This window comes from Benincasa hispida, chromosome 10 (genome assembly GCF_009727055.1).
Source record: "Benincasa hispida cultivar B227 chromosome 10, ASM972705v1, whole genome shotgun sequence".
NCBI classification, from domain to species: domain Eukaryota; kingdom Viridiplantae; phylum Streptophyta; class Magnoliopsida; order Cucurbitales; family Cucurbitaceae; genus Benincasa; species Benincasa hispida.
In genome coordinates, this window is record NC_052358.1 from 46,640,864 (window position 1) to 46,659,261 (window position 18,398).

The 18,398-nt window shown below is 28.9% G+C and overlaps 1 protein-coding gene across 1 annotated transcript; it reads left to right on the forward strand.

Moving 5' to 3' along the window:
- The first annotated feature begins 11,642 nt into the window (after positions 1 to 11,642).
- On the forward strand, positions 11,643 to 17,794 carry LOC120088750 (auxin transporter-like protein 2). The gene is made up of 8 exons (XM_039046187.1): positions 11,643 to 11,846; positions 11,925 to 12,113; positions 12,472 to 12,584; positions 12,689 to 12,872; positions 12,947 to 13,044; positions 15,741 to 15,948; positions 16,957 to 17,214; positions 17,308 to 17,794. Exons 1-8 carry the CDS (start codon positions 11,691 to 11,693, stop codon positions 17,557 to 17,559), a joined length of 1,458 nt encoding a protein of 485 aa, XP_038902115.1. The 5' UTR covers positions 11,643 to 11,690; the 3' UTR covers positions 17,560 to 17,794.
- Positions 17,795 to 18,398: the final 604 nt, after the last annotated feature.

Genomic DNA, 18,398 nt, shown 5'->3' on the forward strand with positions numbered 1-18,398 from the left:
AAATTTGGTAGATCCTTTGAGAAAAGGTCTGGCTAGAGAGAATGTTTTCAGAACCTCAAAAAGGATGGGACTAAAGATCCAACATGTAGACTGGAGATCCAAGGAAACAGGTTAACGGGTAATGACTTATCACAAGTGATATATAATGAATCATGCTAAAACAAACACTGAGTTCCATTCCTATGACTCAGAGTCTGAGCATGATATCCTGAAGCGTAAGAGAGGTTGAACTTAGTTCTTAATGAGATCTATACTTGATGTCAAGTGGGGTACCTAGCTATAGGAGTACTCTTGATAGACTCACCTATGTGAATGTGGAAGTGGGAGCCGCTTCCTATGGATTTTTTTACGTAAACTCTCTAGAGAGTTCACTAAATCGGGATACACGTGCTAGCCTTAAATCACGAGATTTCGAACTATACCCTAATGACACTATGAGTGAAATGTTGTCAGAGTTAGAATTCAAAACCAAGGGTTACTCTAGTATATTCTGAATCATCTACACTACGTAAAGGTTCAAGTCGTAAGACACCTTTGCTTATGCACAATTTTATATAGACTGAAACTACTCGATGGAAAATATTTTTCTTATGTTTTTAAATTTTCAAGTAGGGGATTGTTGGTGAAAATTGAGTTTTAAAAGAAAATTGGCTTTTGAGAATCCCACATTGGTTAAGTTGGGGAATGCACTTTTTTTTTATACTCTCAAGTTGGACCTTGGGTTTGGGCCCCAAGAAGTACCCATATTTTAGAGAGAGTGAGGAGATAGACCAATGTGGGTACGGTGGAAATTCCACGCGTGCCGCTGCTGCCACCGTCCATCCAGTCGGTCAAATGGGCGTGACGAGGCGAGCATGTGTGTGTGTCCGATTGGACGGGCGTGACGAGGTGAGTGTGTGTGTATGTCTGGTCCGTCAGACGGGTATAACGAGGCGAGTGTTGGTCTTCCTGTTGGGTTTTATGTCCTACAACTCGTGGTTTGTAGTGCTACAAACGAAGTGATCCTAATTCATTCATGTTAGAACATGAGGAGTGGGGGCGTCTTGTGCAAATGAACCACGAAACCAGTCCCTCTTACTTTATAACCCTGTTTACTGTTTAAGACTGACTATTTCAAAGTAATCACCTAGGTAACTTGACCTTAATCCTGAGCTAACTATGAACTCCTGTTTGTTCGGGATTATCCTTTGATCTGCAAACGGTGAGAGTAGACCAATGTCTCTGCTCAATAAGCCTCCCATTTTGGGGATAAGATCGGATAAATAGCTGGGAACATAGGGTGCGAGACGGAATACACTCCTACTCAATTAGGATTAGTAGAGAATTGTTCTTTTTAAGTGCTGATTCTGGGTCTTGAACAAGAGGTCTCACCCTCTCATTGACCCGAGAGGGATTCGATTTGTTGCTTGGATCACAAATCAATTGTTCATTAGGGAATCAGTGGAACTTAAGGTACAAAAGGTAATTTCGAGGGTAAAATAGAGATTCGACTTAACTGCTATTAGGAACAACCTGTGAAGGGTTAACTTACTAATTAAGGTTATATCGAGTGAACATAATATATCTACAGTAAGGGGAGTTCAGCTATGGACTTTAGTGAAATCACACATTAGTTAACGAATGGGGGTTAATTCAGTCTAATGAGTTTAGCCAATTAATCTCGGATCGTTGGAGCCTATGATCTGTAGGTCCACGAGGTCCCTCTACTAGCTCGTAAATGGATAGCTCTAGAGTAGCGTGATAAGTTAATTTGAAATGTTCAAATTAGAATTAAATGAAATTGGAGAAATAATATTTAAATATGATTTAAATATTTGAGGGATGAAATTGTGTAAATTAATTTAATATTTGATATTAAATTAATTAGAATTATTTAAATATTTTAAATAATTATTTATTAAGAAAATTAATTTATGAAATTATTTTTGTAAAATTAATAATATATTCAATTTTATAAAATAAAATTGATTTTTGAAATCAATTTATTAAAATTGAAAAAGAGAGAAAAAACACATAATGGAAAATCGTTTTCTCCATTGTCTTCTTCAAGTAGCTCATTAACAACCCACTTTTTAAGTCTTTATTAACTCCAAGAATGAACGGCATCTCATGCAGCTAATCTCTGCATGATCGTCTGCAATATATTGAAGAGATTGGAGTGAATTTGAGGTAAGACAATCGATAGAATTTCTCTGAAAAATTCGTGTGAAGAAGTTGTTCTTCCGCTGGGTTTTGTTGTGAGTTTGTCTCCAAATTCCTTAATTCAGCTTATTTTGAGTCTCACAACTCAATCTAGAGCACTAAGAGGATAGTAGGGAAGATCTTGGGGTGGTCTACATCAAGATTCGGAGAAGATTTACAGCTGGATTCAAGCTTTGAGGAAGTTCTACAAAGATATGTCACGAAACAACAATTTTATTTCTGCTGAAGCATGCTTTTATTTTTGCCAATATTAATGAATTACAGTGTTTATGGATCCTGGTCTCTTCCGCTGCGCGATGGTTCGTTCCAACACTTCTCCCGCATTGACTTTTGCACGCACATTTTGTGGTTGGACACGCTTCCTTCCCTTGACAGTTTAGCGCTGCAATTGGGTTCGAAGCCTAAAAAGCGTAACTCTCAGCTCTTTTTTTATCAGATCACTCATCTTATTCTCTTCTCTTCAATAACGAACTCTCTCCCGATCTCCTCCCATTTCATTTTTTTCGTTTCTTCGAGCAAATCAGTTTGAAGGTGTGAGTTCCCGATCGGTAATGGTGCATTCCTGATCGAGATTTCTTTTTGGGTTGTTCTATCCTAGGGACGACGTGATATTATCATTAACCTGCTTGCACACTTGGACAGAGCTGCGAAATGTCTTAAAGAAAGCAAGATTTGTGACTCAGCTGGTAATGAGCTTCTGTTTTGCAGGTTCCGTTCTTTTCTCGACCATCATTTCCTGACCGTTTGCTGCTATCCCGTTTGACCGTTAGAGAGTTGCCGTATCCAACAAAAAGTGGATTTAAAACTAACACATTTATATATATATATATATATATATATTTTCCTTTTTAGCGTTCACCAATTGCAGGGCAGAGAAAGAATAATCATTGACATTTGAGATGTAATAGCAAGTGCGGTCTTATATGTATTAAACTCTGCTTAAATTATTTTTGAGAAATCACTTTTAAAGTACAATTAAGAAAAATACTGAAATTTAGTATATATTGTGTTAAACTATCATTGGTATGATTGTCATTGAGACAGACTCTTTAATGAAGAAATCAAGAAATGAAGCAAAGTAGTTATTGAGTTTTTCTTTCTCAATTGGTCAAAAGGACCACATAATAACAGCTTGTAAGATGCATAAAAGATTATGTCTCAAGTTTGACCTATGTTTGTAGATACATATAATAATGAAGTGTTTTAAGCTGCCTAAGGTCTTAAAGACAGACATTCAAATAGCAAAACTTGTCCCTTTCTCAGTTTCCCACAACCTTATTTGTAAGCTAAGACCCACAAGAGAAGAAATAATGAGTTTGTTTAAAGAAATGAATAATAATACCAAATACCAATCCATTGACGAAGACTTTTTCCATATATATATTTCTTTTTTAAAAAAAAAAAAAAAAAACCTATTTAGTACTTAAGTTTCAAAATGTTACACATTTAATCCTTAATTTTTTTTAATTTGATTTCAATTTAATCCCTAAGTTTCAAATTGTTACAATTTTATTATTAACATTTGAATTTTGCTTCAATTTTATCCCTATATTTCAAGATTTACATTCTTAACCTCGATTATACACTAGATTTTAGTGTTAATTTATGTTGATAAATTAAAAATCATTAAAAGAATTATAACTATAATTAATTACGTCACTATTTTTTTATCACTTTTAAAGTTAAATTTAAAATTTCTCTTCATAAGTATTTTTAAAAATTAATTAATAGAAATTGACGTCAATGACTGAAAGTGAGTATTTAATGAAAATTGAGGTAAAAAAGTGTAAGATCTTGAAACCTAGAGACCAAATTGTTAAACAAAACTCAAATCTCAAAAGTAAAATTATAACATTTTGAAATTTAATTAAATTAAAATAAAATTCAAAATTTAAAAACCAAATGGGTAACATTTTAAAATTTAGAAACCAAAAAAAGTTATTTCTCCCCTTTTTTTCTGCTTGGGCTATGCTCAGATGCTCTGTTAGATTATGGCATACATTAAATCATTGAGAGACCCAAAATGAGTGATAAAGTCGAAAAAAAGGGTCCAATTCATGAGTATTATATAATCATATTTTAATTACAATTATTATCCTTTGATTACGTCTATTCAACGTACGTTTTACATCACACGTTACGGTATGTTGTTTGTACAAATCCAAACACATCCCACACAAATTATTCAAGCATTCAAAATTATCTTTACCAAATCATTTTATTAACTATCTTTATAACCATAGTTACAAAATTAGAAATATAATATGATGTCGAGAAGAAAACCATAGGAATTAGTATCTATTATAGAACCGACGAAAAAATAAAAGAAAATGTAAAGTAAGAAAGAATCGACATCGAGATTTACGTGGTTCATTAACAATATATTAGCTACATCCACGAAGGAGTGAGGAAATAATTTTATTAGAGAGAATAATACATACTACAGATCAGAGGTGTCTCTAGAGTTAGAGAGTTGGTAAAAAATGTAAAAAAATGTAAATATGCCCCTGAACCCCACCAGGATGTCCTGGACCCCGATTTGCTGACTTGGTAGCAAGACTCCTGTACTTGGTTGTTCATAGCGCTAGATATCAAAATCAAGGCATTTCAATTGTATCTTTGTTCAGGAAAAGGAGATTAAGAGAGAAATAATGGTCAACATCAAGTATATCATTACTAGACTCATGCTCTTAATGTAACAGTGTCACTAAATATCCTTTTAGTCGTAAGAGGTTATGTATCATAGATCTCTCCAATCTCTAGCTAATGTAGAAGTTTGTAATTTGCACCTATTACTTGTGTATATAATTTATATGACGTCCCAAAATCAAGATTAAAAATTCAGATTCGGCACTCCTGTGATTTGATAACATCATACTGCTTTGCTTAAACTACTTCTAAGAGTGAAGACTATCCTTATAAACTGATATAACTCTTAAGAATCTCTCATTTTAAATGTGATGATGTCATCGGTTCATTCAATTGTTAACCCAGGCCGTAAAATTGAAAACAATATAAAGAAAAATGTATGAAGATGCAAAACCATAGAAAAGGAAGGATTTTATTAATTAATGAATTAATGTAGATATAGTGTATGGTTGTATGAGTTCCCCACATACATAAATTTTATATGAATTATCAAAGAAAGCGTACACGAAAGGCCATTAATTCATTGCCTTGCAATAATTAATAACACCTTCTTCCTTTTTCTATTTTCCCAATATCATATTCATTATTAATCTAATGCTAGAAATAAATGTACATTATATTCATTTCTTTCCTCTTTTGATATTGTCATTGCCCAAAGTCAGACATTTCTCTGCCCCAAATTAAAAACTTAGGCTTTTAAATTTCAGCAATGTTACAATAATTTCATTCAACCATACACACCAAACCCATAAACTTTAACTATTTGTCCTATTCTCTACCATAATAGATTATATCATCTACCTTTTCATCTTTCTCGATAATTTGTGTATTTTATGTGATTAATTTATGTAACTTTCGATTTCTAAAAATATATGGATCTCATTTCGATAACATTTCTATTTCCTGTCTCTTGTTTATTTATTTCATATTTTATATATTTTTTTTAAGAACTAGAAATCGAAATATATTTGATAACTATTTTTTCTTTTGTTTCTTTAAGAAGAAACACCAAAAAAAATTTGTTTGAGAATTATTTATTAGTTTTTGTTACTATTTTTTTAATTTAAATATAATTTAGTTTAGTTCTATAATATTAAAAATATATAAGAACTAATTATCAAATGTTTATGTTATCAATAAGTCATTGTTTCTATCCTTCAAATGTTGTCCAAATTTGATTTGGAATGTATTTCTCACTCGAGCCATATTTGTCTTAAACGATGTCAATTCATATCCTACTCGTTTATATTATTGCTCCATAAATATTGTGATTGTTTATATAAAGAAACGGAACACACCGAGTAACTATTACTAAATTCTAAAATTCAACCCAAATTTAAAAATAATAAACGAGATAGATTACGAAACAAGTTTTTGTTTCATAAAAGATAGAAACACGAAACAGAAAATGAGGATGTCATTAGATAAACCCTAAGCATATTTTATATTTTCATTTTCATTTTTTTTAAATGAACACGTAGAGAGGAGATTTGAACTTTTGTATATATATATGTTAATCGAAGATAACCCTAACAAATTGAACTATGTTGGAGTAAGTACATAATTCTCATTTACTTTAACTTAATGTTTTCTTTTGTATAAAATCAATTATATAGAAAAAGGTTTGTTACTATTGATATCTTAGCAATTATTTGTAGTATAGAAAAAGAAAGACTTACACTCATCGACAAAAATAAAATTAATGAATATTGCTGAGTTTGCACACATATATATTGTAAATATTCCATGCAAATGTGTGTACATTCATATTCTTTAACCCTAAAGAAAATAGAGGAGAATATGGGTACAATTATGTTAATGCCTTATTTTTCTTATTTTTTTAAAAAAAGATTGGGAATTTAGATACAATCATTAATGAAGAATTTTTACAAGAAATCTACTTTCAGATCAAGAAAATAAAAATTTAAACCCTTTTTAAGGAGAAATACCTTTTTTGTCCCTAGATTTTGGATATAGTTTTCATTTGATCTTTAGATTTCAAGATGTTACACATCTAATCCTTAAGTTTTGAGTTTGGTTTCAATTTAGTCCATAAGTTTCAAAATGTTACAATTTTACCATTGAGGTTTGAGTTTTATTTCAATCTGGTCTCTAGGTTTCAAAAGTTTACATTTTTAACTTTAACTTTTCATTAAATATTCACTTTCAATCATTGACCTCAATGTCTCTTAATTAATTTAAAATAATTATGAAATGAAATTTTAAATTTAATTTTAAATATGATGAAAAATAGTGAAACTTAATTAATTATTTTAAATTTATTAACATACATTAACACTAAAGACGAAAAATGAGTATTTAGTGAAAAAATCAAGGTTGAAGTGTAAATCTTGAAATTTAGGGACCTTCATTGAAACAAAACTCATGATTAAATTGTAACATTTCGAAATTTATAGACTAAATTAAAATCAAACTCAAAATTTAAAAACTAAATGTATAATATTTTATTGATATTTCTACGTATCCATGGATTTGACATCATTCAAGGGCGAATCAACATTTCATATAACACAAAAAAGCAATTAAACATTAAAAAAAACAACAAAGTGTTAATAAAGTGAATTTAACATAGATAATAAGCATATTAAATTATTCAATGAAATGCGTAAACTATATAGTTATTAATTTAAATATATTGTTTTTATAAAATGTTCTAAAATTTGTACTATTCACGTTATGGTGATAAATTTAATTTTCCTATTCCACTTGTATTTTCAATTAAACAAAAAACCATATATTTCATAAAAGTAAACCAACTATGGAGATGGGATACCAGATCTACAATCTCTGAAGAGAAAGATCATGTCAATTATTATTAAGCTAAATTAATTTTGGTATAAAAAATATTTTATTATTATTACTTTATTTTTCATATAAATTTTTCAGAAATATGTATTATATTTTATTGATATTATAATCGTTTGGAGCATAAATTCTAACCTTTTAAGCCATTAGAAATTTGTTTATAAATTGTTGAGGAAAAATGTAGAAACTATTAAAAGATTCTCTTTCTAATCCATACATGCAATAAATTTGGTTACATTACCATTGAATTTGAATCATGCCCACAGTGTCTAATTCCTTGTACCATTATTATGGGGAAAAAGATGTGGGCCATCTAACTATATGANATATATAGTATTGTATGGTTTATCTTGAGATTTTAAGCTAGATCTTACATGTTACATTGTTGTTCAATTATACTCATATCTTAGGAGAGTGATAGCAAAAATTGTACTCGTATCTTAGGAGAGTGATAGAGATTGCTGACGAAGGGCTTATAATACCTAATTTAATTGGCTAGTTACAAAAAAATTTAAATTAATAATTAGATGAGAGAAAATGTTGACTTCGAAAAAGGAAGCTATGACTTTAGACTTCTAGATCTAGGTAGTTGGTATTAATCAATTCAAGAGTTAAATAGCTCGAACTCAACGATACATTAACTAATTGGTATTGTAAAACATCTCTTTGATTGCGATGAATCTTTTTCTATTGTTGCTATAATTTAGTTTAAAATCATCACTTGTAGATCCTTAAATAAAATTTGAAGAATTTTCTAATAACTAAGACTCGTTTGGTAATTATTTAGTTTTTAGTTTTTACTTTTGAAAATTAAGCATATAGACATTACTTCCACTTCTAAATTTCTTCTTTAATTATATAGTTTTTATCCATAGTTTAAAAAACTAAGCCAAATTTTGAAAACTAAAAAGCTAGCTTTTAAAAATTTGCTTTTGTTCTTTAAATTTGACAAAAAAATTCAACCATTGTACTTGATAAAAATGCAAATCATCGTAAGAAATAGAGAAGAAATAAACTTAATTTTAAAAAAAATATAAACCAAAACCAAAATGATTATCAAATGGGACTAAAGAAATCAAATATCCAATCTGCACAAGACCTTTACACCATTTTAACTCTATTCTAATTAAAGTGAAAAATATTCGATTTTTCCCAAAACTCATGAGGGTGATTATGAACTTACTCAGAATATCTATGAAAAATTTGAGAATTTATTCCGTAATTGACCAATATCGTATTAAAGTATGATTACAGTTCTATTGACATATTATAATAAATTAAAATCAAAATATCATTTTAGTCTCTATATTTTGAAATTTATTAAATTTTAGTCTTCAAACATTTCAATTATTGAATTATAGTTGTTGTATTTTTGATAAATCTAAAATTTAATATTTTAAAATTTACTAAAATGGGTTAAATAAAAAAAATATTTTTAATGTATAAAATTGAAATATGTGATTATATCTTTAATATTTATTGTAAAATACTAAATTTCTTTAAATTAAGAAATACCGTTTTCCCTCTTTTTTTGAGAAAATTGAGAATGATGTTGGCTGTGAAAATTTTGTTTTGTTTTTTTAATTATATTATAAGAAAAGAAATGAGAAAATAACGAAGATAACTAACTAATCAAGGAGAGCTACAGTAGTAGTACAACCTTAATATATCATTATATTACTTACTGATAATGTTTTTTTCTTACATTAATTATTGTCTCAGTTACTATGTTTTTTTTACTATTAAATTAATCATATGGTCCTTTGCAAATTCATTATGAGCCAACGTGATACATATAATTTTGCTACTTTCTTAAAAACAGTACTTTTACATCAATCCAAACAAATCTTCTTTTATAATACCTTAAAAAAATATTTTCTTTTTGTAACTAAGTGTTTGAAACTACATGTAATAACCAAAAAGATTATTAATTTAATTAATTCATCTTGAGATCGTGATATTTTAACTAATTGAGCTTTGGTCCAATTTAGCTAAACATAAAATATTCATACAAAATAATCTCTCTAATGTTCTTTTTAATATCACCATTCTGTTATCATTATCATCGTTTAGTCCATTGTTGATATAGTTAATATATATAGACGCAAAGATTAAATATATTTAACTTATTAATTTTGTTTTTAAATATAGTAAAGAATAAATGTGATATCAATAGAGATCTTTTTCCAATAGAGTATCGGTATCGATGTATGATATACGAGTTCCTAAATTTTTCTATATCATGTATAATCTCTCGTTTAAGATTTTTTCTCCAACAAATATGAAGGTGAAATTTAAATATCTGACTTCAAGTGAAAGGAAATGATGTTTTAACTGCGAAGATATGTTTATATTTTGCAGTATTTTTTTTAAAAAAATAAAAATAAAAAATCGATTACAACCCTTATTCATATTTGTAAATACATATAGGAAAGAAAATTATAAATTTCTTCTTAATATATATATGTACCAAAACTTTATTGTAGGGCGAACTAGCTAAATAGCTAGGAAGTGACTTTTAATAGTGATATGCTCCCTAGTGTTCTAAAGAATCCATACAAGAATCTATGATGACATCATAAATATTATTGAAAAGTAGACTAGATAGCAACTCAAGTCTACTACATTAAAAATAAAATTTAAAATAAAGTTGACTAATTTATTCATTAAACATATAATACAATGAGGTGCTATATTTTATGTTTTATAAAGTTAATTTTAAGGATTATTTTCAAATAAAAAAATTAGTCAATTTATTTACAAATATAGTAAAATATCATTTTTTATTAGTGATAGACTGTGATAGATTTTTATCACTAACGAGAGAATTATCATAAATAGACGATAACAACTTGTTGTAACTAAAAATATTTTAAATAGTTTTATCATATAAAACATCTTCTCTAGTTTTAATTCTTCTTAAATAAAGTTTCGTTTTTTTGTTAATTAAGATTAAATATATAAGAAAAGAAAAAAAACAAAACAAAAAAATTGTCGGATTTTTTTTTTAATTATTATTTTTTGGAATAAGATTGTTGGGACTTGAAAGAGGAAATGGGGTAAAGGGCATGTGAGAAAAGTAGGCTTCTTTATCATTTCTCTCATTATAAACCCACCACGGCCCCTTTTAATTGCAATCATACGGTCTACTTTGACATAATTTCCTTTGTTTTGTTTTTTTTTTTCCTTTTCTTATTTTGATTTTTTTTTTTGTCAATTAAATCTACCTTTACCTATTAGTTGGTGATTTTAGATCAATTGATTATTTTTTTTCTAATTAATATTGATTTTTACTCGTACTTCTAAGTCAATATAGAAAATTGAAGGAGAAAAAAATAAAAAATCCAACTAAAAGGAGTTTGGGAAATTCTCGAAATAAAATCAAATCCATCTTTTTTCCTTCTCATCTATAGGTTAAGAGTGTTATATAATTTACTGGTGATTTAACAAGTGACAATGGTTGGAAAAAAATTATCCCTTGTACTTTTGTAGAAATATGTATAAAAGTATCAAAGAAACTAAAATAAAAAAATAAAACTCCAAACCCAAAAAAAAAAAAAAATTAAAAATTATAACAATTACACAGAGATATCTCTAAAGAAAACATTCTCTCGAAACATTATATCATTCACACACAACTAAAGTTGGTATACTAAGCTCAAAGTACTTTAAATTAGGATAATTTGAAACCAAAAAGGGTGTTTGGAGCTCATCTATTATTCGCACTTTTTCGATGTAGAATAACTACTCTTTTAATATTTTGCTAAAGTTAAACTACGATAGCAGACAATATACAGCAATAAACAGTATCCAACTCTACCTGGCATATGGTCTCAACTAACAAAAAGCAATAGCAACAGGCAAAAGAAAGGTATGTTTCTCTATGTTTGGCAACGTAGCTTTCAGTCTCCCTCTATATAAATACAAACTATATGTAGACAAAACCCCAAGTTGAAAACTCTCCATAAAAACAATCAACGACCTGTCCGTTTGAGAGAGACACACAAGAGAAAATGGAGATGGTGGAAGTGGCAGCAGAGACGACGACAACGATGGTAATAGTCGGGAAGAATGATAATAAGGCTACCGAGGCAAAAACGAAGCTGTCGAAGCTGTTTTGGCATGGGGGTTCATGTTATGATGCTTGGTTCAGCTGTGCTTCAAACCAGGTAATTAAGGATCCTAATAATGTTGGTTTGTAAATGTAATTAATTAATTAACTAATGTTTTGGTTTGAATGAAAACAGGTAGCTCAAGTTCTTCTTACACTGCCATATTCATTTTCTCAAGTGGGAATGGTGTCTGGAATTGTTCTTCAGCTGTTGTATGGATTCATGGGAAGTTGGACAGCTTATCTCATTACTTCACTTTATCTTGAATATAGACTCAGGAAGGAGACACAAAAACCTCACTACTTTACAAACCATGTCATTCAGGTCACAATAACTCATCTCTCTCTTTCAAAACTCTTCAAATTTTTCTTTCAATTTTGAATCGAGATGGTCGTCATAACGTGACTGACAGTTTTGTATAGTTAAATATATGAAAGAGAATCATTAAAAGAGCAATACTTAGATACAATAAGTCTATGCTCCACTTCTTTTACTCATGTATCAATTTTTAATGGTACGATTATTATTATTACTTTTTTTATATGGTGAAGCTCTCCAAAAGTCATTTCTCCTCGAAATCAATATTTGAATTGAGTATTGAATATATTATTTAAAGAAATAATAGTGTAATAACTTAAGTTTTTGAATTAAACAGTAAACCATATGTTTATGGTGACGACAGTGGTTCGAGGTTTTAGATGGGCTACTAGGGAAGCGATGGAGGAACGTGGGACTAGCGTTCAATTGCACATTTCTATTATTCGGGTCGGTGATACAACTAATAGCATGTGCGAGGTAAGACAATTTGGATATAATTAATCAAGTGGTTAATAGTGAAGAAATATTTGGAATTAATTAATAATGTGGAGTTTTTTCTTTTTATAATGATGAATTTGTAGCAACATATATTACATAAATGAGAAGCTTGACAAGAGGACATGGACGTATATATTTGGAGCATGTTGTGCTACCACTGTCTTTGTTCCTTCTTTCCATAACTATAGAATTTGGTCATTTTTGGGTCTTGCAATGACCACTTACACTGCTTGGTATCTTGCCATTGCCTCCTTCCTTCATGGCCAGGTTCTTTTTTTTCCCTTTAAATTTATTTATTTGTTTTTATATTTATAATAATAATAATAAAATTTAATATTTAGGTTGAAGGAGTGAAACACTCGGGTCCGACCAAGATGGTCCTATATTTCACGGGGGCCACTAACATTCTGTACACATTTGGGGGACATGCTGTCACAGTGTAAGTATGGATTAAGGAAATATATATATATATATATATATTTTTGTCATTTATTTATTTTTCTTTTTCTGTAAACTGAAAAAGTTAAAATGAGTGAGCTGAAAATAGCTTGCTTTACCGTTCTCCAAAGATATAATTTTTTTTTTTTTTTTTTTCTGAAAAAATATCTTTTTGGTCTCTAGATTTTGTGGTTTAATTTTCATTTGATCTCTAAGTTTTCAAATGTTATACATTTGGTTCTTAAGTTTTGAATTTTGTTTCAATTTAGTCCCAAAGTTTCAAAATGCTATAATTTTATCTTTGAGATTTGAGTTTTGTTTCAATTTGATTTCTAAGTTTCAAGATTTTACATTTTTAACCTCATTTTTAAATATTCATTTTTAATTATTGACGTCAATTTTTTATTCATTAATTGAAAATAATTATGAGTGAAATTTTAAATTTAATTTTAAAAGTGATAAAAAATAGTGAAACTTAATTAATTATAATTCTTTTAATGACTTTTAATTTATTAACCTAAATTAACACTAATGGCAGAAAATGAGTATTTAGTGAATAATTGAGATTAAAAGTGTAAATCTTGAAATATAGGGGTCAAAATGAAGTAAAGCTCAATTGTCAAAGGTAAAATTGTAATATTTTGAAATCTATGACTAAATTGAAACCAACAAAACTTAAGGACAAAATGTGTAATATTTTGAAACCTAGGGACTAAATAGAAACTAGACCCAAAATTTAAAGACTAAAAAGGTAGTTTTTTTTAAAAAAAAATTTTGTTATACTAAATTTAGTGGAAAATTAGCATTTTGGCGTCTAGATTTTTGAGTTTTAATTTCTATGTTACAAACTATTAAAATTTTTAGTATTTTTAGTACAACGACCATGGGAATGAGAACTGAACCTTCGACTTCTAGGGAATAATGTCATATAAATTACCGTTGAGTTAAGTTCACTTCCACAAAATGTTACACTTTTAAGGACACTTGAATATTGAGTTTAATTTATATTTAGACTATATTTTAAAATGTTACTGTTTTACACCTTTGAATTGTAAGTTTGGTTTTCATTTGGTTCATACATTTCAATATTTCATACTTTTAATGTGATATTTGACATCAAATAACAGTTAATTTATTTAAAATGAATTTAAGGCTAAAATTATAAGTTAATTTGGTGATGGAAATTAGCGAAAATTAATTTAATTATAAATAATTTAAATCTTTTAAAATAATTAATAGATATTAATCCAATGATTGAAAATGGATATCTAACGAAAATCAAGATTAAAAATATAAATCTTAAAACTTTACAGACAAATTAAAATAAAATTAAAACAAGGACATAAATGTAATATTTTAAGGGACTACAAAATTACATTCCCCTAGGAGTGTAAGTTTGTAACATAAACTTTTACCAAACAATAATATATCTTAAGTTATTCCACTTAAAAAATCCATATATGTGTGTGTAATTCATCAGTTAAAGGTTTGTTTGATATATGTTTTCTTGAAAATTAATCTTATTAAAATTAATTTGACTTATGTGTTTTTTTGTTTTGTGGTTTACCTTATATAAATGTTTTCAAAATTTAAATTAAGTTCCGAAAATAAATAAAAAAACTAATTTTATAAGTAATATTTTAAAGAAAAAAAGAAATCGCTAAAAACAATTTCCTTAATGTTTATTGTATGAATTTGAAAATTTGAGGTTAAAATGGACTAAAATAAATATGGTTTTTTTTTTTCATATGGAGGACTTGATTGAAAAATGAAAAATAATAATAATAAAAAGGAATGCATATTTAGAAAATTGTGTTTCTTTTGTATTATTCAGATATTTGTCTTGATCAGGCGTGTTGGAAAAAGTCTTAATTTTTCCGTGGAATCTCTCTATTTACCTTTACCTTTTTCTTTTTTTAATAATAATAATAATAATAATAAAACTCGGGATTTATTATTATTTTTCTTTAAAAACATGTTAAAAATTTCTTTTAAATTAGAGTTATTTTCAAATAAACAAAAATGGTCAAAATATTTACACATATAGTAAAATTTCACTGTCTATCATTGTGAAAGATCGCGATAGATCACGATAGAGTACTATCAATATCTATCTATCGCGAATAGATTATAATATTTTACTATTAATATCGTATTTTTAAATTTTGGAAAAAAGAAAAGAGATTTCAAATATTAATGTATGTAAACAACTCAAAATAAAAAATAGGCATGCCTACATCCATGGTTTTGAGTTTTATTATGTATATTAATTTGAATTAGAATATTAAATTTGAATAGAATGTCGGGTAGATATAGTGTTAAAGAGTATTAAAAGAAGCAGTTACACGTGATCATTCAATCAGTTTTAAATAGAAGACTTTGAGCATGCGTCATATGACGTCATATAAATTTATTATTATTATTTTGAACTGATAAGACAGAAATGTATATTAAATGAAAGGATTGAGTCGCAAAAATAATGAGCGGGGTAAGTATGTTTAATGTGAAAGGACAATGCAGAAAAATGCTTTCAAAGCAGAGCATAGACTCGCAGGGTAAGTACAAATATGGAAAATGAAATAAATCTTTAAAGGGGAAGAGGGATAAGTTTAGTATTTTATTTTTCTTTAAAAAAAAAGATTAATTAATTAATTAAGTAATGTTATAATGTTTTTGACCATGTAATTAATTATTTAGGGAAATAATGCATGCAATGTGGAAGCCAGAGAAGTTTAAAGGGATATATTTGATGGCTACGGTGTATGTGTTGACATTGACACTTCCATCAGCGGCGGCTGTTTATTGGGCATTTGGAGATTTGCTTCTTAACCATTCTAATGCTTTTGCTCTTCTCCCTAAATCCCCCTTTAGAGATTTGGCTGTTGTTTTAATGCTCATTCATCAGGTAATTTTCAACCTTTTTTTTTTTTTATTATTTCCTTGCTTTGACTATTTATAAAGGTCATTATCGGTCGGGTGAAGTCGATTTTTGGCTAAACTGATATCAATCGTGGTTAGTTTTTTAAACATGAAATATTGACATTTCTGTCCAAATCTTCGTCAATCGACAATTAGTCAGTTTTATGATCTATTGTTTTATTTTTCTTAAGCTATTTCTCTTTCCACCTCACTTTCTCAAACCTCTCTCTTTTTTCCAACTTTTTTTTTTACTATAACCTTCTTTTTCTTTGTTTTAATTTTATTTTTAATCTGCTATGTTTTTTTTTTTCATGAATAAGTGTGTGAGTTGAATTGGGTTGAAGCACTTGTGTCAGGGAGAAGTGGGACGACGTTCTAAAAGACGAGAGTGAGGGTTAAGGGCAGTGCCACAAGCGACGTGTGTGAGTTGTTTAAGAGACTAGACGAATAGGAAAGGGGGCTTGTGAACAAAAAAGAAAGGGGAGGAAAAATCGTGAAACCCTAAAAAGGCTAAACTTTTTTTTTTTTTTTTTATTAAATAATAAATATAATAAGTAACTTTATAAAAAAATGTAGTTAGTTGGTTGGGTATGACGAGACTTAAGGTTAGCAATCTACCGACTCCAATTGTTACCCTCTTGGCTCTTTCGACTAATCGAAGTTGGTTTGGTATGGTTTGTTTTTGGTCGATCAACTTAGTTTTTAAATTTATCATACTCACCCCTATTTGTATGTTTAAAAATTTATAGTCTTTGTTTTCCGAGTTGTGTGTGTTGAGGATCCCACGTTAAAAAAAATGAAGAGATCTCACAATATTTATATGAATATTTGCCCGTTGATCATTTTGAAAAAGAATCCTATGTTTAATCTAGTATCCAAATTGATTGATCATGTCATTTAAGAGAAGGATTGATATTGAACAAGTGAGTTAGTGAGGTTGTGTTGTTATTTGTTTTTACTAATGTGAGTTATTTTGGGGTTTGATATCGGACAGTTCATAACATTTGGATTTGCATGCACACCATTATATTTCGTATGGGAGAAAACAATAGGGATGCACAAATGCAAGAGTTTATGCAAACGAGCCGCAGCTAGATTGCCTGTGGTCATTCCCATATGGTTTTTAGCCATTGTCTTTCCTTTTTTCGGCCCCATCAACTCCGCCGTCGGTTCACTCCTCGTTAGCTTCACTGTCTACATCATCCCTGCCCTTGCCCACATGTTTACCTTCAAGTCCCCTACAGCTAGAGTGGTTAGTCTCGTATATATATCTCTACTTTTATCCTACTAAATCTAACCGTTTTAAGTTGATAGGTTACGATAATTTTAATCTTTTATATTGCAGAATGCTGTGGAGCAACCACCAAAATTTGTGGGTAGGTGGGTGGGGACCTATACGATTAATGTGTTCGTAGTAGTATGGGTTTTGGTTGTAGGGTTCGGCTTCGGCGGGTGGGCAAGCATGACCAACTTTATACGACAGATTGACAATTTTGGCCTCTTTGCCAAATGTTATCAATGCCCACCTCCTTTGCCTCCGCAACAACATAACTTCACGGTGGCACCGCCTCCTCTCCACCATCATTACCACCATTGACCGTCGTCTTTTCAACGTTTCGGCTTTTTTTTTTTTTTTTTTTTGGGTGATGAGAGAGATCTATAGATGGATTAAATTAAGTATGCAATTATTTTCTGTTTTTGATGGAAATTTAATAAAATTTGGGGAGAACTATAGGGTAAACTAGTCTTTTGGAGTGTGGCCCAAGAAGGAATTTCAATGTTATTTGTGATATTCAATGATGATGAGATGATACTGAATTGAATTAAATTTTGATTGATAAAAGATTGCATGGGTGCTATTATAGTGCATGGTAATCTTTTCAATTTAAGCTATATATCTCAATTTAAATAAAGAAAATTGAATTATACTTTTTAGTTCATGGAAAAATATGTTTTTGGTACAAAATTTAAAATAATTACGGAGTGTAATTTTAATAGTGATAAGAAAATAGTGAAACTTAATTAATTATAATTTTTAAAAATTAGTTAATAAACATTGAACGCTCTATAAATGAGTACTAGTTAGTGAAAAATCTAAGTTAAAAATTAGGTATATCTTGAAACCTAGTTACCAAATTGAAATAATACTCAAACTTCAAAGGTAAAATTGTAACATTTTGAAATTTAAAGACTAAATTGAAATCAAACCCAAAACTTATTGACTAAAATAATAGTATATAACATTTTTAAACTTAGTGAAGAACGTACAGATAGTCAACTGAATATACGATGATGGGCACAGTGATACTGACAAAAGAACTAAAACAGAGAAAAAAAATAACACACAATAAGATAACCCAGTTCGGTATAACTTTACCTACATCTGAAGGGCACGAGGCCCAAATTGAAAAGAAGCTCAATAGTGTTCAAAAGGTT

Bases quoted from the DNA above. Each gene is read 5' to 3' on its own strand.
- LOC120088750 (XM_039046187.1), top strand. From the start codon at position 11,691: ATGGAGATGGTGGAAGTGGCAGCAGAGACGACGACAACGATGGTAATA. The intron at 12,873-12,946 runs GTTCTTTTTTTT...TTTAATATTTAG, and splicing joins CCTCCTTCCTTCATGGCCAG to GTTGAAGGAGTGAAACACTC. The intron at 13,045-15,740 runs GTAAGTATGGAT...TTAATTATTTAG, and splicing joins GGGGGACATGCTGTCACAGT to GGAAATAATGCATGCAATGT.